This window comes from Mobula birostris, chromosome 4, assembly GCF_030028105.1.
Source record: "Mobula birostris isolate sMobBir1 chromosome 4, sMobBir1.hap1, whole genome shotgun sequence".
Taxonomy (NCBI): domain Eukaryota; kingdom Metazoa; phylum Chordata; class Chondrichthyes; order Myliobatiformes; family Myliobatidae; genus Mobula; species Mobula birostris.
The window spans coordinates 60,572,798-60,593,514 of record NC_092373.1 but is presented as its reverse complement, the minus strand read 5'-3'; the positions used below and the strand labels follow the sequence as shown (position 1 = coordinate 60,593,514).

General features: G+C 40.4%; 1 protein-coding gene across 1 annotated transcript in view; it reads left to right on the top strand.

Moving 5' to 3' along the window:
• Nucleotides 1-20,717, top strand: part of otol1b (otolin 1b) — a 105,084-nt gene that overhangs the window by 41,596 nt on the left and 42,771 nt on the right. Inside the window, exon 2 of the mRNA XM_072256960.1 lies at nucleotides 19,330-19,647. Within this exon, the coding sequence (XP_072113061.1) occupies nucleotides 19,330-19,647 (318 nt within the window). The remainder of the gene's footprint in view (nucleotides 1-19,329; nucleotides 19,648-20,717) is intronic.

Genomic DNA, 20,717 nt, shown 5'->3' with positions numbered 1-20,717 from the left:
CAAGTTCCTGGGTGTCAAGATCTCTGAGGACCTAACCTGGTCCCAACATATTGATGTAGTCATAAAGAAGGCAAGAGAGCTTCTATACTTTATTAAGGGTTTGAAAAAATTTGGCATGTCAACAAATACACTCAAGAACTTCTATAGTTGTACCGTGGAGAGCATTCTGACAGGCTGAACACTGTCTGGCATGGAGGGGCTACTGCACAGGACTGAAAGAAGCTGCAGAAGATTGTAAATCTAGTCAGCTCGATTTTGGGCGCTAGCCTACAAAGTACCTAGGACATCTTTAGGGAGTGGTGTCTCAGAAAGGCAGCGTCCATTATTAAGGACCCCCAGCACCCAGGGCATGCCCTTTTGTCACTGTTACCATCAGGTAGGAGATACAGACACCTGAAGGTATATACTCAGCGACTCAGGAACAGCTTCTTCCCCTCTGCCATCTGATTCCTGAATGGACATTGAAGTTTTGGGCACTATCTCACTTTTTTTAATATAAATTATTTCTGTTTTCGCACATTTAAAAAAATCTATTCAATATACGTAATTGATTTACTTATTTATTATTATGTTGTATTTTATTTATTATTTTTTCTCTCTCTCTGCTAGATTATGTATTACATTGAACTGCTGCTGCTAAGTTAACAAATTTCACGTCACATGCCGGTGATAATAAATCTAATTCTGATTCTGAACATGGCCACTGCTACAGTAACAGTGAAAATTTTATCTGACAAGATTTTTATCTAACTGCAATTTGATCAACTGCAAGAGATTTACTTTCAAGAGATAATAGTTAAGTCTGATTATGTGCAAGTATTTTGCTGCAATACTCATTTTCCGTAAACGTACAATACAAATATAGTCAGAGGTGGGCAAAGTCATATGATGTCATTGAGCATGGAAGTAACTTCTTAACCTGGTCAAATACATTTCATCATTAAGAACCCACTTACACTACATCTACACTAACCATCCTTTGTTCTCTACATATTTCCATCAGCTCCCCCTATGTTGTGATTTAGATTAGTTTGTTTCCTTATATACCAGGGTGCAATGAAATTCCTTGCTCATATGTAACTGACACAGTAGACAGAATACATGATGAAATAAATACAACAATGAGGGCAAAGCGGGAGAATGGTGCAAAAGATTATGGTGAAAATCTGAAGTAGTATATATACACTAAGGGCAACGTAACCTATCAACCTACACATCTTTGTATGTAGGATGTCCTCAACCTTTACTCCAAACCCCAGGAGATCTCATGGTATCAGGTGAAATATGAACCTTTAACTTTCTATGTCATTATCATCATCTAACCACCAACAATCTGGTGGCCACCATTGACCAGAAATTCAACTAGATTAGCCACATAATGGCTACAAGCTCAGTTCATAGGTTAGTAACCTGTGGGGAAAAACTCATCTCTCGGCACTGTAGAGACTCTACCATCTACAAGGTACAAGACAATGGCACAATGGAATACTTTCTACTCACCTGGAGAGCGTGGCGTCAATAAGAAGTTCAATACCATCCAGAACAAAGAAGCTTGGCTGACCAACACCCCCTTAGCACTCAGGAAAATCATTCTAGCACTGATGTACAATGACTTTACCATTTATACCATGTTACCATTTATAAAATTCATTGCAGTTACAGTATTTACCCAGTTTATTCCAAAGACATTTCTCAAACACATGACCTCTACATCAAGAGAAACAAAGATGAGAGCACCACCACCTGCAGATTCCCCCCAAGTAGCAGGCCATCCTAATGTGAAACTAGTTAATCAATCTTTCGTCATCACAGGGTCTAAATCCTGGAACCCTCTTCACAACAGCACTGTGGGAATTGCTTCACCTGAAGGACTGCAGCACTTAAAGAGGGCTCCTCACCTCTGGTTCCTCACAAGCAATTAGTGGTGGGCAAAACTGTTGGTCTGCATTTGACATTGTTCTCAGACCTTCTTATGCACCCTTGTCAAGAGAGAATAACACTATGCCTGTGCGAAACCTCACAAGGTAGCGTGGACATATCTGTCTCAGAGACTGATGTCAGAACTTCCTTCAAGAGAGTGAACCATTGCATGGTGTCAGGCCCTGACAGTGTATCTAGAAGGGGACTAGAATCTTGTCTAATTCAGTTGGCTGCAGCATTCAAGGACATACTCAACTTCTCACTACTGCAGTTGGAGGTTCGCACCAGCTTCAAAAGAGCATCAAGAAGAGCAGGGTGAGCTGCCTCAATGACTATCGCTTGGTAGCGCTCACGTCTACTGTGACGAAGTGCTTTAAGAGATTGGTTATGACTAGAATTAACTCCTGCCTGAGTGAAGACCTAGAGCTGCTGCAATTTGCCTACCACCACAACAGGTCTATGGTAGGCATAATCTCACTGGCTTCCTACTAAACTGTGAAGCACCTAGAGAACAGAAATGACTACTTGAGGCTGCTGTTTATCTATTAGTGTTGGACACTATCGTCCCCTCAAAACCTGAGGCCTTTTACCTCCCTCTGCAACTGGACACTGACTTCCTCATCAGGAAACCACAGCCAGTGCAGATTGGAAATAACGTCTCCTCCTCACTGGCAATCAACCCCAGCACACCTCAGGGGTGCATTATTAGCCCACTGCTTTACTCTTTCTACACTCATGATTATATAGATAGACACTGCCAGAACGGGATCTGTAAGCTCTTTGATGAAAACCACTGTCATTGGCAGAATCTCAGATGGCGATGAGGATGGTTAGCAGTGGAAAGGGTAAGCATCTTCAAGATTCTGGGGGTGAACATCTCAAGTAACTATCCTGGACCCAATATATTGAAGCAACTCTACATTATTAAGAGACTGAGGAGATTTGATATGTCACCAAAGATTCATGCAAATTTCTGCAGATATACAGTGAAGGGCATTCTGACTGGTTGTATCACAGCTTGGCATGAAGGCTCCAATATGCAAGATTGGAAGAGGCTGAAGATTAGCCTCTATCAACTCAGTGAATTCCGTCACTGGCACAACTCTCTCCACCATTGGGGCTTCTTCAAGAAATGATGCCTCAAAAGCACAGCATCCATCATGAAGGACCCTCACCATCCAGGACATGCCACCATCAAGGAGGAAGTACAGAAGCCTGAAGACTCACAGTCACTATTTTAGGAGCAGCAACTTTCCCTCTGTCTTCAGATTTCTGAATGCTCTATGCACACTAATTCATTACACAACTTTTGTACCGGCTATCTTTCTATCTATCTATGTATCTATCTATCTTTTTATTTATTTCAAAACTAATAGCAATTTTCATGTCTTGGACTGTACAGGTGCAGCAAGCCAACATGTTTCACAACATGTGACCATTATAATAAATTAGATTCTGATTCTGACACCCAGTGCCTGAAAATGATTTTTAAAAACTTAGCCAGAGGGTGGTGAATCTATGGAATTCATTGGCATAGGTGACTGTGGAGGCCAGGTCATTGGGTATATTTAAGGAAGAAGTTGATAGGTTCTTGATTAGTCGGGGTATGAAGGGATATGGGAAGGAGGCAGGAGATCAGGGCTGAGAGGGAAAGTGGATCAGTCACAATGAAATGTGGAGCAGCCTCAATGGGCCAAATTGCCTAATTCTGCTCCTATATCTTAAGATTTTATGGTCTAAAAACACTTGTAATTCTACGAAAAAAATCAAGTGCAGTTCTCTGTGTAGATTTTACCCAACTGTATAGAGAACAACTCAATAGGTAATGCAGCTCAATAGGTAATGCAGGAGTATTGTGAACCACCTGGTTTGCTTACAAGTATATACTCTCAAACACATTGATTTTAGACAACCAATTTCCACAAACATTTACTGCAGGCATCTGATAGCAAAGATATTATGCTCAGAAATGGATTGCATGTAAATGCTCACTAATGATGAAAGATTCACTGATCTGATCATGTTTGCTTCTGTAGATGTACTGAGACAGCAGTCTTTTGAAAGCTGGAGAGATTTGATGGTGGTTGTCCTCTTCCTTGCTCAAGAGGGTTATGCTCTATTTCAGAGCACAAAGCAGATTTAAAACTTGGAAGGCAATAATACCATCACATTAGGTTCTGTTTTGTACAGAGCTCTTGGAGAGCTAGAGGAGCTGGACATCAGGAACACATAGCTATGTAATGAGGCAGGAGCTATATAATGATATGCCTCATTTAACTTTCCTCCATATAAACCATTGCTTTTGAGATGACTCACATTCTTAGAGCAGGGAATCAAACAGAAACAGGCAGCAAGAAGATGGAGCTTGGGAAAAAGTAGTTTCTTTATCACTTATGGACAATATTCTTGCAGGATTCCAGCAGGGAGAAAGCATGAATCCCCACCTTCAGGTTTGCTTGTTGCTGGAAGTCTGAAAATTTCTCTCAACCATTTTGACTCCTGCAATAATGAGGGCACCAAGGCATGGCACCAAGGTAATGTCAGAGCTTTGATTAAAGTTGCTTGTCCCTGCTCTGCCACAATACCTGCCACAAGTCTATGGAAAGTGGTAATGGCTCCGTTACTTCAGAAAATAATTCATTAAAAGGTTTCTGTAACAGCTATATATTGTACATCTGCTCTTTTTCATCTGACTGCAACAACTTCTCCCTTTGCTGCCTCATAATTAAGCTCCACTGGGATTCAGTGCTAGGTAGCTTGCAGAGATATAGATACTTCTGGCAATTTCCGTTGGACCTTGTTATCTCTGTGAATTGTCAAGTCATCTGAATGAGGGCATTGATTCTTGTATTGAGAATGGTTACATTTATAAGTATATAACTCATTTTGTCTGGTGTGAAGCTGCTGATCATGAGGATCTTTGAAGTCAAAAATTTCATTTCTGAAATATGGCATGGCTGGATAGGGTCCCCATCTTAAACTGAAGATTTTAATGAAGTTCTTGCTGAGATATTTCTATAGGAAAAAAAATCACATTCTTTTCTCAATTAGCCCAGACTGTACACTAATAGCACCATGATCACTACAGCATGGAACAGTTGTTCAAATATCACTGAGGAGACCAGATCTATTGCTGTTTTTAATGGGAAGATAATGCATATTTCAAAGAAGCAAAATTTTAAGGGGTTTTATAAAAAAGGTAGAAAAATGAAGTGGAAGTAACATTTCCATCAAAGAGCTAACTACTCAATATCTGTAAAGTAAAATTCTATGACTTTGTCTATGTCCCTGTTTGAAAAGGTTTGCACCCAAAGAACAAATCTAAATCACTTTCTATCTGAACCACATACTGAGCTTAAGTACAGGAGCATTATGTTTTTGAGGCATAGGCAGCTAGTCTTCATTACTTTTTTTTATTGAAATTGTGATCTGAATAACATGTTGAGTAATATGTCTTTTTGAAAACCTTTCATTTTTTAAACAAAGCCTATGCAAAAATTATAAGCTATATGTTTGAGTAAGGTACATGACTCTACAATCCTGCATTTGGATAAGAAGCATTTCGACATTACTTTCATAATACTACATTCTTTTTAAAGAATCCTAATTTGTATAAGTTAATGTTTTAATTTGAGTGTATAATAATTTGATAAACTTTCATTATGATCGTTCACCAGCAGCAAGACAAATTTCCTCACTCCAGCTCATTTTAGAAGTTCACAGCTTCATTATTGCTCTAATTTCCAGCATGTCATTTCTCACCAGTGGCACTAATGATGAAAATCTTTCACTGTAATGATTCATTTGCAGAGAAGTCCACACTTAAAGGAACAGTGGCATGGTAGAGCAGCATAATGTTTTACAGAGCCAGTTATGGAGTTCAATTCCCTCCGATGTCTGCTAGGACTTGTGTATGTTCTCCCCAAGACTGCATGGGTTTCCTTTCGGCGCTCCAGTTTCCCCCCACATTCCAAAGACAAACGGGCTATTTAGTAAGGGTTGTTAAGTATGGCATGTTGGTGCTGGATGCATGGGGACACTTATGGGATGCCCCCTACATATCCTCGGACTCTCTTGGTTGTTGACGCAAATGATGCATTTCACTGTATGTTTTGATGTACGTACGACAAATAAATTAATCTTTAAATATAGTGAATGTAAACTGGAATGATACATTATTTTCATTTAAATAGATTTATGAAATCTTTCACAGTTCAGACTTGCTGTTCTTTATGACTACCGCATTTTTTCACTGTCCCCTAGTGGTCAGTTAGAGTACTTTAATTAAACTTGAATTCCAGAATTCCTTAGGATTGTCCTAGCCAGGGCATAAGCTCCCACGACCTATTAACTGCTCCTAACGGCGTGCATCTCAAATAGCCGCTTACAACCAAGTCCAGCTCCTAGTCTTCACATATGGTTTATCTACTAAACTTGGCGGAACCATTTCTACTGACAGGATCAGGGGAAAAGGTGAGTTACTGGTCCCTTAAAACCAGTTGATCTGGGCTAATGGGGCTTGTCAGCGATAGTTACAGCTTATCTAGGAGAAGGAAAACTCTGATCTCAAACCACCACTGCCTTGAGGTTATACCTACTCATGGGGAAGGCTTTGGGAATCTATCCTAAGGAAAAATCTGGAGCTGAAGTCTCTAAGGCAGTCCTACATTGAGTGCAATGCTGACTGGCAACTCTTGCGATGCTGCTGATACCAAACTGTATTGGTCTCTGCTGTTCCTTTGGATTCATCAGCTGTATGGAGAGGGGGAGCCTGCTGCATGAGCAACAGCTTGCTCTCCATATTGTACTGTCTTGGCTTGTGTATCACGTAGACAATTGGGACGTATCATTCATTGCCGACCCTGACCTCATGATGTCGGAATCATGTAGACAAATTATGATTCAAATGATCACATATTTCCAGCATCTGCAGAACCTATTGTGTCTTAATATAGAACAATGAATGTTTAATTTGAAGCAAACTGCAGTTTTTCTTTCTCACAATCTAATGAAAATCAAAAAAATTAATGATATCTCTTTTAACAGGAATGTCACTTCAGTGTCTTGCTGTGCCCATGGGTCTCAAAAGAATTGAATAGACTTTGTGGTCAATGTGGCCACAACATAGGACATGTTAATGCCTTTGGTGGTATCTACTGTGATCTAAACCTATCCTGGAGTTCCTTTATTCCAGTAACATTTTCATCAAGAATCATCCCACAGGTGGCATTTTCAGCACAAGCTTCCTTCTTCATTTGTGTAGCCAGCTTTCACACATGTAGCTTGCAGCGCTGAAAAAGTAATTTTGTCTGGACCATGCACCACAACTGGTCCCACTCACTTGGCACCCTTGAACTTGCTGACCTACCTTATACTTCTCTGAATAATAACGGACCCTCATCAACAGTACCAATAGTCAAGAGCTGCATGTCACTCGTTTATCAAAGCCTGGGAAATCAGATATTCTGACATCTTCATTGCCACTCTAAGTGAGACACAATGAATAGGAGAAGAAAATGCATACTAAAAGAGAAGCACTTACGTCAATAGGGTGGGCTGCAACATCACAAATAGACTGTTAACATCTTAGTGAATCCATCTTGTTAGATGAATCCCTCTTGAACCTTCTGCATTCTTCAATATACTGCAGTCATTGCACATCCTGTACGTCCTAAATGTAAAAGCTACAGATGTGGTTAAAGAGAAATTTAAGTTTGCTGTCTACTCCAATCCAGACATGAGTGGTCTCGAATCCATTCTACAGCAAGCTATCCAATCCAGCTTCATTGTCTGAGTAAAAGTCAAAAAGACCAAACTCATCTGAAAATAGCAGTTTCTCTACAGAAGTTTTAGACATTGGCAGAAAGTAGCTCGAGGCACAAATTCACAACTGCTTCCTTCATGTCTAGGGAAAGAAAACACGGCAGAGGACCTCAGAGATTTGGCATTCTGACCATCTTTAATAAAGGAAACAAATCCAGTTGCAGTAATCACAGTAAGATCTCCCTGCTGTCTGCAAAAGGGATCATCTTCATCCTTCTTTTCCCAGCAGCTGAAGGGGTACCTCTTGAATCACAATGTGGATTTTATGCATACAGAGGAAGAATAGATATTATCTTCAACACGCAACAACTCCAGGAAGCAGCTGTGGTCATTACACATGGCTTTTTGAAGACCTTATTAAAGCCCATAGCTCCATGAGTGAGGAAAGACTATGGAGAAGAATCTGCAGACTGTACACTTGCTGCAGATTTTTCCATTTGCTCTTCCTTTGGAAAGGAAAATGTATGAATAAATGTTCATTCAATCTAATAGCCTTAATTTTGTTAAAATCTTTAATTGTGTTCCCTTCTTGAGGAAATTAAGGAAGAGGAACCAGCTACAACTGTGTCTTGCCACATTCCACCAGCAGTGCTGGTTCTATGTGATGTTACTCTCCAGTATGCTTGCAGTGTTTGGGTTAGTTTTATGCAGATTGCTGGAACTTGACAGTGATAGCCACAAATGGTGCCTGTTATTTCAAAGCAAATGGAACCTCTACTTTAGAATGTACAAAGTGCTGGAAGAACCCAGCAACATCTATGGAAAGGAATGAACAGTTGATGTTACAGGTTGAACCCTTTATTAAGTCCTGATGAAGGCCTCGGTCTGAAATGTCTACTATTTATTCCTTTTCATAGAAGCTGTCTGACCTGCTGAGTTCCTACAGCATTTTGCATGTTTTACTCTGGATTTTCACCATCTCCAGAATCTCTTGTGTTTACTTTAGCACTTAGTTTATATATAGTTTCAAATGATCCAAGTGAATCAATTTCCTGGTAGCATTAAAGAAAAGACAACGGAAATTACTCCTTACTTATTGCTCATACGGTTCACTAAAACGTCATATAATTATTTACTGAGAAGGTCATCGTAAATGTAGGTTAATCTACAAATTGAGAGGGAGAAGAGAAACTCAGAAGCGTCAGTAATACAGTTGAACAAAGGGAACTATGGTGCTATGAAGGACGAGCCGGCCAAAGTTCAATGGAACAATACCCTAGCAGGGATGACAGTGGAACAACAATGGCAGGTATTTCTGGGAATAACGCAGAAGGTGCAGGATCAGTTCATTCCAAAGAGGAAGAAAGATCCTAAGGGGGGTAAGGGGAGACTGTGGCTGACAAGGGAAGTAAAGGACAGTATAAAAATAAAAGAGAAGAAGTATAACATAGCAAAGACGAGTGGGAAGCTGGAGGATTGGGAAACTTTTAAAGAGCAATAGAATATAACTAAAACGGCAATACGCAGAGAAAAAATGAGGTACGAAGGTAATCTAGCCAAGAATATAAAGGAGGATAGTAAAAACTTCTTTAGGTATGTGAAAAGGAAGAAAATAGTTAAGACCAAAATTGGGCCCTTGAAGACAGAAACGGGTGAATTTATTATGGAGAACAAGAAAATGGCAGACGGTTTGAACAGGTGCTTTGGATCTGTCTTCACTAGGAAAGACACAAACAATCTCCCAGATATAATAATGGCCAAAGGACCTAGAGTAATGGATGAACTGAAGGAAATTTATATTAGGCAGGAAATGGTGTTGGATAGACTGTTGGGTCTGAAGGCTAATAAGTCCCCAGGACCTGATGGTCTGCATCCCAGGGTACTTAAGGAGGTGGCTTTAGAAATTGTGGATGCATTGGTAATCATTTTCCAATGTTCTATAGATTCAGGATCAGATCCCGTGGATTGGAGGGTGGCTAATGTTGTCCCTCTCTTCAGGAAGGGAGGAAGAGAGAAAACAGGGAATTATAGACCGATTAGCCTGACGTCGGTGGTGGGAAAGATGTGGGAGTCAATTATAAAAGATGAAATTACGACACATCTGGATAGTAGTAACAGGATCGGTCCGAGTCAGCATGGATTTACGAAGGGGAAATCGTGCTTGACTAAACTTCTGGAATTTTTTGAGGATGTAACTATGAAAATGGACAAGGGAGATCCAGTGAATCTAGTGTACCTGGACTTTCAGAAAGCCTTTGATAAAGTCCCACATAGGAGATTAGTGGGCAAAATTAGGGCACATGGTATTGGGGGCAGAGTACTGACATGGATTGAAAATTGGCTGGCTGACAGGAAACAAAGAGTAGTGATTAACGGGTCCCTTTCAGAATGGCAGGCGGTGACCAGTGGGGTACCGCAGGGTTCAGTGCTGGGACCGCAGCTGTATACAATATACATTAATGATTTAGATGAAGGGATTAAAAGTAACATTAGCAAATTTGCAGATGACACAAAGCTGGGTGGCAGTGTGAAATGTGAGGAGGATGTTATGAGAATGCAGGGTGACTTGGACAGGCTGGGTGAGTGGGCAGATGCATGGCAGATGCAGTTTAATGTGGATAAATCTGAGGTTATCCACCTTGGTGGTAAGAACAGGGAGGCAGATTATTATCTAATTGGAGTCAAGTTAGGATAAGGGGAAGTACAACAACATCTAGGTGTTCTTGTACATCAGTCACTGAAAGCAATCATGTAGGTACAGCAGGCAGTGAAGAAAGCTAATGGCATGCTGGCCTTCATAACAAGGGGAGTTGAGTATAGGAGCAAAGAGGTCCTTCTGCAGCTGTACAGGGCCCTGGTGAGACCACACCTGGAGTATTGTGTGCAGTTTTGGTCTCCAAATTTGAGGAAGGGCATTCTTGCTATTGAGGGAGTGCAGTGTAGGTTCACAAGGTTAATTCCTGGGATGGCGGGACTGTCATATGTTGAAAGATTGGAGTGACTGGGCTTGTATACACTGGAATTTAGAAGGCTGAGAGGGGATCTTATTGAAACATATAAGATTATTAAGGGATTGGACACGCTGGAGTCAGGAAGCATGTTCTCGCTGATGGGTGAGTCCAGAACCAGAGGCCACAGTTTAAGAATAAGGGGTAGGCCATTTAGAAGTGAGCTGAGGAAAACTTTTTCACCCAGAGAGCGGTGGATATGTGGAATGCTCTGTCCCAGAAGACAGTGGAGGCCAAGTCTCTGGATGCTTTCAAGAAAGAGATGGATAGAGCTCTTAAAGATAGTGGGATCAAAGGTTATGGGGATAAGGCAGGAACTGGATACTAATTGTGGATGATCAGCCATGATCACAGTGAATGGCAGTGCTGGCTTCAAGGGCCGAATGGGCCGAATGCACCTATTGTCTATTGTCTATTGTCTATTGTCTATTGTCTATTGTCCATTGTTAAGATTTTTTTTATAGGTGCTGACCAACACAGACCACATTGTGAAGGTGCAGTAACAGAGATAGCATTGTGTCAGTAAGTGGGTTTTCTGGTATCTAGGATTTTTTTATACATTTTTCTTTTTATCTAATTACCTGCCTAGAATTGAAGCTTCTTGGCTTAGAAATTTCATTATCTTATATGTAGTACAGAGTGTAGGATTCAATTGATTGTCAATTGAAAACAGTAATTACGATTTAGCAATGAAGCATGATACTGATTTCATCTATTCCTGGATTATTAAAACATAAAAAAAGCAAGCAACTGATATATAATTAGTGAACAATTGCCTACTCTCAGTCATGCATGGCCATTCTATATAAAAGACTTGCTGTTGATCAGATATCAAGATTTCTGACCAAAACTGCAGTAGTGAAGTTGGATTCCTTGCAGGTAAAGCTATATTCTTCGAACAATCAAGCAGTGAATAGTGAATGTCTCAAGCAGATTCTTGGCTTTTTTATGGTGATTTAGTTTTAATAGGAGCTAGTTTATGTATTTCCCTTAAAATGTAAAGATACTTCAATTACTTAAAATTTGGAGTATATTTAATATCTACCTGAACTTCTTTTGAGAAAAATCTGATGAATATTTATTAAGAAACACACTGCTTCAAAAAGTCTTATATTTCATTTAATGTGCAATTGATTCATAACACAATGGTAACTGTGACTGTCTTTTCAATGGAATTGGTAAACTAAGCACTAAAATGTGCTTTTGGATGTCTGGAATTAAACCAGTTGATGGAACTTTTCTGAGAAATGATCAATGGAATGAGATCCAAAAGATTCCACCTACCAATGGTTTCATGTTCCTTTTCAACTTAAAATACCAGGGCATTGAGTCTGAGATGTCACAAGAAAGAGGAAAGAACAATGTTAAAATGAGCAGATAACTTGCTTCAATTAAACAAGTTTCCCTTTACTTGAAGTAATACAAGTAGCTGAATTGTTGTGCTTATTCCTGAATAGCAAACAATGTAAATCTGTGTTTCCACTGAACTTTTTATTTGATAACATTTGCTATCATTTTCTGCAATTTAGTATACACCCCCGGAGTTTTCTTCAAACTATTTAAACATTTATCAAAGAAACTTCTATCTAGCACAAGAGATTCTGCAGATCCTGGGAATCGAGGGTAATATATACAAAATGCTGGAGGAACTCAGCAGGTCTTTTATGTGGTACATTATCTACATACCAATGTAAGATAAAGATGACAAAGCAGATACTAACTCAACCTAAATTTCAATTTTTAAATGCACAATCCACAGTAATATTATAGATATATGGAAGAAGAAGAAACAATGCAGTAATTGAGTACTGACAACTTCGTTTGTAACATCAACACTAGTGCTTAGCTTTTGTTAATGTACCACACTGAACACTAAAGGCATGCAAGGTTTCAAAACAGCCTTTAGCTCTTGAGAGCATATTTCTCTTATGGGGAAATTTAAGACTATAGGGCTTTTCTTACTTCTCTTGGAAAATTGTAAATCTTTAGATTTTACCGCCCTGACAGCTCTGGAGGCCAGATCAATGAACAACATCAAGGCCAACATACAGTGCCTATAAAAAGTATTCACTCCCCTTGGAAGTTTCCATGTTTTATTGTTTTACAACATTGAACAACAGTGGATTTTTTTGGACACTGATCAACAGAAAAAGACTCTTTTGTGTCAAAGTGAAAAAAAATCTCTACACGTAATCTAAATTAATTACAGATATAAAACACAAAATAACTGATTGCATAATTACTCACCTCCTTCAAGTCAGCATTTAGTAGATGCACCTTTGATAGCAATTACAGCCCTGAGTCTGTGTGGATGGGTCTCTATCAGCTTTGCGCATCGGGACACTGCAGTTTTTCCCCATTCTTCTTTACAAAACTGCTTAAGCTCTGTCAGATTGCATGAGGATTGTGAGTGAACAGTCCTTTTCAAGTCCAACCATAAATTCTCAATTGGATTGAGGTCTGGACTCTGTCTTGGCTACTCCAGGACTCTAACTTTGTTGCTTTTAAGCTATTCCTGTGTAGCTTTGGCTTTGTGCTTAGGGTCATTGTCTACCTGGAAAACAAATCTTCTCCCAAGTCGCAGTTCTCTTGCAGACTGCATCAGGTTTTCCTCCAGAATTTCCCTGTATCTTGCTGCATTCATTTTACCCTCCACCTTCACAAGCGTTCCAGAGCCTGCTGCAGTGAAGCATCCCCACAGCATGATGCAGCCACCACCATGCTTCACTGTAGGGATGGTGTGTTTTTGATGATGTGCAGTGGTTGGCTTACACCAAACCCTGATGAGAAAAGTGGGGTGAATACTTATGCAATCAATTATTTTGTGTTTTATATTTATAATTAATTTAGACCACTTTGTAGAGATCAGTTTTCACTTTGATACGAAAGAGTCTTTTTCTGTTGATCAGTGTCAAAAAAGCTAAGTTAAATCCACTGTGTTTCAATATTGTAAACAATAAAACATGAAAACTTCCGGGGGTGGGGTGAGTACTTTTTATAAGCACTGTATATGTGTTTGGTCTTTAGAAGAGTCAAGGATCATGGGGAGGATAATCAGCAAAATAACTCAAGAATGTAGGGCTGTGATCAAGTTGTTGACCTGAAACCAAAGACAATTGCTATAACGACTTATCAAGGATGACCCCACACTCCTATGATATTCCTTAGAGTATAACTAAATTTCTGGGAATAAAGGACCCTGTAGATAGGGCAGAAATTGTGCACTAACTGTTGGCACAATGAGTGGCTGAGATAACTGTTGGGAAATACTTCTAAGGACCTTGTAGCTGAACTTGGGGAAAACATTTTTACTTGCTTTTCTATTTGTTTTTTATTATGTGGCACAATTTCTAAAAATAAGAAAATCTGAAGGATTAAAGAGGTTTAATTCAATAGCGTTGGAAATCAGGTATTGGATCACTGCACAAGTAACACTCCATCAATAGAACAAGTGCAGGTAGAATGTAGATAACATCATTCCTGCTCATTTACAGCTATTTAATTTTTGATCACCATTGGTAGCTGTGCTATTTAGGATAACAAAATTCAGGCAGGACCAATGCCAGGTAAAGGCAGTGTGCATTTTTTTTTGTAGTTGTTGCCTATGATTCAAAGTGTTTTTTTTAGGTTTATGAACTGGTAGAGTGAACAGTAAAAGCAGCTTGTTTGAGGAGGTGTGGTGTAACATGGTGGAGAGTGGGTTTCTCACTTTGGCAGTGCTGTGTTGCAGACTTTGGTCAGGTATGTGGAAAGGATGAAAAATGTCCTCTACCCAAAGGAACTAGCTGATCCTTTAAAGGTAGTAGGAGGAAATACCTCAGAAGGTGGTGAACCAGATTCAAACATCAAACAGTTGAAGACTGTACTAATGCGAAGTTTAGTTCCATGCATACGCGGCAAAGATTCATGAACATTTCTTCAAAAGCAAAGGCCCATCAGCTCCAGTACTGACCTCACATTTTACTGAATACACCCATCATTCACCAGTCAGCAATCTGTATCATGTCTAATACTCATTCATTGTTCCACTTTCTTGCACAGATCCCATTGCAGGAAATCGCACAACCACACATGACAATTGGCACAACCCCAACAGTTATTCAACCATAATAGGCACATCACCCAAGAACATTATGTGATACCCACTGGCATGATTTTGCCTTTTACTGCACAAGTTGGCGCACAATTGAGGGCAGCTTACTGACAGGTGACAGTCACTCACTAATCACTTCAGCATAAACTCTGAACCTGATTCTGTTTGGACTCAGACACCGCCTCTGACTAACCTCATTGCCAGTGATGTGGCTGAAACCAGTTGAGATGATTGTATACTTATGCCTCAATGTTTCTCACATTTTTGTTCTTACAGTTCCTTCTGATTTACAAGTTGCATTTGGCGTTCCCTAACCTGTGCTTTCTTTTCTGTTTTGGATTGTCAGGAACTGCAGTTTCACTGGAGAATGTTTCATAAACCAGGTGAGAAAAACACTGAATCCACAGTGTCATGCTGTTTAGTTTTCTCAGCCACCAGTTTAGATGCTAGCACAACACAATACAAAGGCTAGTTTAGAGCTAAGATCGTCAGGTAATTGGTCACTGGGCTTGAATGGCTTACAGTAAGGGAAGGGGTAAAGAACAGACTGGCTGTTCACACCCTGGAGGGCATCCTTGTAGATTAGGTCTCCTGGCAAAAAAACTTTGATGGCATAGACAATGGAATGCATAATGAGATGCTTGATACACTAGCAGTTAAAACATAGAACGTAGAGTACAGTGCTGGACAGGCCATACAGCCCACAATGTTTTGCTGATCTTGATGCCAGTGTATACTGACTATGCATCATCCATACCCCTCTATTCCTTCATATTCATTTGTCAATCTAAAACGGTTTTTAAGCTACTTGCTTCTACTACTACCTTAGTAACTCATTCCAGATAGCTAACACTCTCTGTGTAAAAATCTTGCTCCTCACATTAGCTTGAAACTTTTCTCCTCTATCCTTAAATGCTTGTTTTCTAGTTCTATCCTAGGGATAAGATTCTGGTTGTCTACCCTATCTATGCCTCTTATAATTTTACAAACCTCTATAGGTCTCCCCTCAGCCTCCAACACTCTAGGGAAAACAGTTCTACAGGACATCCTGTTAGCTATGAAAAACAAATTGGAAGCTATCATTTCCATTACAGAAGTAGGAACAATTTTCTTTTATGAAGTGTACCGAAATGCTTCATAGATGTTGCCTGACCTACTGAGTTCCTCCAGCATTTTGTATGTGTTACCCTAGATTTCCAGCATCTGCAGATACTTTTGTCTTTAGCAATTTTAGTTATTACTTCCAGAACCAATCATCATACAATGTTTGCTGGACAATATCTCAGCTTCTTTATGCAACTGTATCCCCATATTCATGTGCTGAAGGGGAAGCCTAGACTGTAAATCCATAAGACCATAAGACAAAGGAAAAGAATTAGGCCTCATTGAGTCTGTTCTGCCATTCCATCATGGCTGATTTATTATCCCTCTCAATCTCACTCTCCTGTCTTCACTTGGGAACATTTGACACCCTGACTAATCAAGAAGCTATCAACATCCGCTTTAAGTATACGCAATATCTTGGCCTCCATGGCCATCCATGGGAGTGAATTCCACAGGTTCACCAAAGAAATTCCTTTGCATTTATGTTCCAAATGGACGTTTCTCTATTCTGGGGTGGTGCCCTTTGGTTCTAGACTCACGCGGTATAGGGAAGATCCTCGCCACATCAACACTGTCTAGGCCTTTTAATACTGATTAGGTTTCAGTGAGATTACCTTCATTCTCCTAAACTCCAGTGACTACAGGCCAAGAGCCACCAAACACACCTCATATATTAACCCTTTCATTCCCAGAATCATTCTTGTGGAACTCCACTGGAACATCTCCAGTGGCAGCATAACTCTAGTTGTGCTACAAGATCATCTAACTTGTTCCGGATACTGAGGCATTCAAATATAGCACCTTCAGTCCTGTATTCATTACCCTTTTCAATTTTGCTCCCATATTACACTTCATCGCATCCCACTGACTGAAATTTTGCCCTATCAACTACCTGTCCTTCAGATGTCTGACTACACACTTTATCGACTTGTATACCAACTGTCCCATCCTCAACTCAGCACTCTGGTTCCCATCCCCCTGCTAAATTAGTTTAAACCCTCCTCAAAAGTTCTAGGAAACCTAACCATAAGGACATTGGTTCCTCTCAAGTTTAGGTGTAACCTGTCATTCTTTGTGCTGGTCATACCTTCTTCAGAAGCGATTCCAATAATCTAGAAACCTGAAACCCTGCCCCCTGCACCACTCCCTCAGTCACTCATTCATCTATATTATCATGCTATTCTTGCTCTGACTAGCACGTAGTACTGGGAGTAATCCAGAGATCCCGCTCCTCAGCCTCTTTACTATCTCCCTATACTCATTGTGCAGGGCCACTTCCCCCTTTCCACCTATGGCCATTGGTGCCAATGTGCACCATGACCTATGACTGCTCATCTTCCCTCTCCAGAATCTTCTGCAGCTGCTCTGGGACTTCCTAGACCCTAGCACCTGGGAGGTAACGCACCATCCTGTTGCCTCTTTCCAGCCACAGAATCTCCTGCCTGTCCTTTGATCAAGTCTCCTACCACTATCACTCTGCCTGACTTTATCCTTGCCTGCTGAGCCTCAGAGTCGGCCACAGTGCTACTGGCTGGGCAGCTGCTGCTGCTGCTATGCGCGGATAGATTACCCCCCCCCCACCCCCAGCAGTATCCAAAGGGGTATACTTGTTGTTCAGGGGAATGGCCCCAGGGGAGCCCCTTACTTATCCTGTGGTCATGGATCTACTATCTGCAGCATGCACTTGGGTGTGACCACCTTAGTAAAAGTCTCATCTATGAGGATTTTAGCCTTCAAGATGATCCTGAGTGCATCTAGCACTTGCTCAAGTTCTTCGACCTTGTCAGTCAGGTATTGAAGTTGGGTGCACTTCTTGCAGATGTAGTCATCAGGGAGACTGTTAGGTATCCTGAAATCTCATATCTCACAGGAGGAGCATACCATTGCCTTAGATACCATACTGCCTACACTTGTTATACCTCTAACTTTTTAAACTTAAATCTAGCCTTATCAGTTTTCATCGAAGACTGTTGAGCTAAAGCCCGGACATTCTAACACTGCACACTTCAACAACATCACTCCAAAGGTGGCCATTCTGCTTACACCTCACTTCTTTTTATCAGCCCCTGCCTTAGAGATCACTATGACTGCAGCCTGCCGAAAAGTTCCAAAAGACCGCGAGCCCTTTTTAAAGTTCGTGCTGACTGTCCAACAAATGACTTCTTGCGAAGATGGCAGCCTGCCCAATCCCTGTGTGATTTTAATGCCTTCATGGGGTCTTGTAGTTTATCCTTTTCTCTTTGCTCCCTGGTCATTCACTCTTTCACGCTGCATACCAGGGAATGGTTATATGTGGGAATAACTGAAAATCACAGATGGTGGAAACCTGGGGGAAAAAAAGAACAGAAATGCAGGAAGCGCTCAGCCGATCAGACATACTTAGCACTGTTCCAGTGCAACTCATAATGTATGTATCTGACAACAAAACTATATTCATTTGAACCTATTTAAAAGAAAGTCCTTGGCAAATGATATTTAACCCCTATATATTCAAAAGGGGCTATGGTACAAGGAGTGAATATAAGATTTGGAGATGTATCAGGACAGAATCTTGAATCTTATATTTCCACTATCAAGAAATCAATTTAATCAGACTGATAAAATGAAAGACCGTCAGATAGCTGTCACCGTATTTTGTAAAATTATTTGTAACTCCAAGTAAATATCACAATATTGTCCATTTGTACAATCTGGTAATCTTAACCAGAGTAAATGGTGTGAAAGTACATGCCATGAAAAAAAAATCTTTGGGATACGTTGTTAAATGGGATGCAACGAATCTCAAACACGAGGAAATCTGCAGATGCTGGAAATTCAGGCAACACCACACAAAATGCTGGTGGAATGCAGCAGGCCAGGCAGCATCAATAGAAAGATGTACAGTCGACGTTTCGGGCTGAGACCCTTCGTCAGGACTAACTGAAAGAAGTGATAGTAAGAGATTTGAAAGTGGGAGGGGGAGGGGGAGATCTGAAATGATAGGAGAAGACAGGAGGGGGAGGAACGGAGCTCCCTTCTCCAGCCTGGTATCCCTTTTGCCAATCAACTTTTCAGCTCCTAGCTCCATCCCTCCCCCTCCTATCTTCTCCTATCATTTCGGATCTCCCCCTCCCCCTCCCACTTTCAAATCTCTTGCTATCTCTTCTTTCAGTTAGTCCTGACGAAGGGTCTTGGCCCGAAACGTCGATTGTACTTCTTCCTATAGATGCTGCCTGGCCTACTGCGTTCCACCAGCATATTGTGTGTGTTGCAACGAATCTCAGTTGGTCCTAACTTTGGACTCTACATCTAAAATGAGAGTCTCTGATGTTGACTGATGAAATAGTAAAATATTTCAATCCCCAACTTTACAGGGTTTAATTCAGTAAGTATATAAAATTCCTAAAAATATCTCTGCACTAATCTCTAAATATCTTTGTTTGTTGTTTTGGCATTTTGCAGAAATGCTCTATACACTTGTGGTAGTACTGTCGGTACTGGCTTGGAGAATACAAGCTCAGAAGAGACCCAGCTCTGAAGTCACTGGTAGTTTTATATCAGTGAATCATGGTGAATTTGGATCAAGTGAACATGAGTCTGAAGGTCTAACAACAGCTTTTCCTTTGGAATTTGAGAGCACTTCATCTGATCGGTTTACAGCTACTCAAGTGAATGAAGGGAGTACGCCAATTACTGTGGGACCACCACAAATTACCACCCTTCTAAATGATGGAAGTTCTGAAGCTGGACGAGCTTCTTTTACAGAACTTGTTGTTAATGGTAATCCTATATTGCCTTGAATCGACATTTTTAAAGCCTACTTTAAGAAGCACATGTCAAGTCTTTCTCCCTTGATAAAGACCATATTTTTCATGAGAGTTCCAAAAAGTGAAGTTACTACAGTATATTACAATTTATTAATTCTATATTGATACATCTGAAGCACTGAATCAGTAAAATAGAAGCATAGAAACATAGAAAACCTACAGCACAATACAGGCCCTTTGGCCCACAATGCTGTGCAAAACATGTACTTACTTTAGAAATTACCTAGAGTTACTCATAGCCCTTTATTTTTCTAAAGGCAGGACAAGCATTAACCATGCAAAGTTAAATTATCATTTCTGCCATACCTTAGGACCTAGTGTGTTTAAGGAATGGAGATAAATGGAGAGTCAGAATTGCTAGCTCTCATTATGTTGCAGTTTCTCCGAACAAGTTCATTTTGAAGATGAAATCTAGTGTGCTTTGATACAATGACCTGCCAGTTTGATGCTGTGTACATGGGCAATCTTTAAGTCAAGAATGGCTGGAATTATGTATTCAAGGGAAAAGGGAAGAGAGAGAGAAAAGAGATACAGAATGAAGAGTGAGATTATCACTGGGTAAAGAAAGGCAAAAGAGGTATTAAAGGTGGGGCAATAGAGGATAAAGAGAGGATAAATAATAGGAGGGCTGATTATTTTCTTCTGTGTGGCATATGATGCCAATTATATCTGGGTATGTGAAGGGGAATTGATAATTGGAGAAGAAGAAGAATGGAAAAAGCGAAGAGAAAACTTAAGGAAGTAAACAGTGGAGTGAGCATGTGGCTGAACTGTGAGGCTGAAGGTTCATAGAACATAGAATAGTACAGCACATTACAGGCCCTTTGGCCCACGATGTTGAGCTGACCCTCAAACCCTGCCTCCCATACAACCCCCCACCTTAAATTCCTCCATATACCTGTCTAGTCGTCTCTTAAACTTCACTAGTGTATCTGCCTCTACCATTGACTCAGGCAGTGCATTCCACGCACCAACCACTCTCTGAGAAAAAACCTTCCTCTAATATCCCCCTTGAACTTCCCA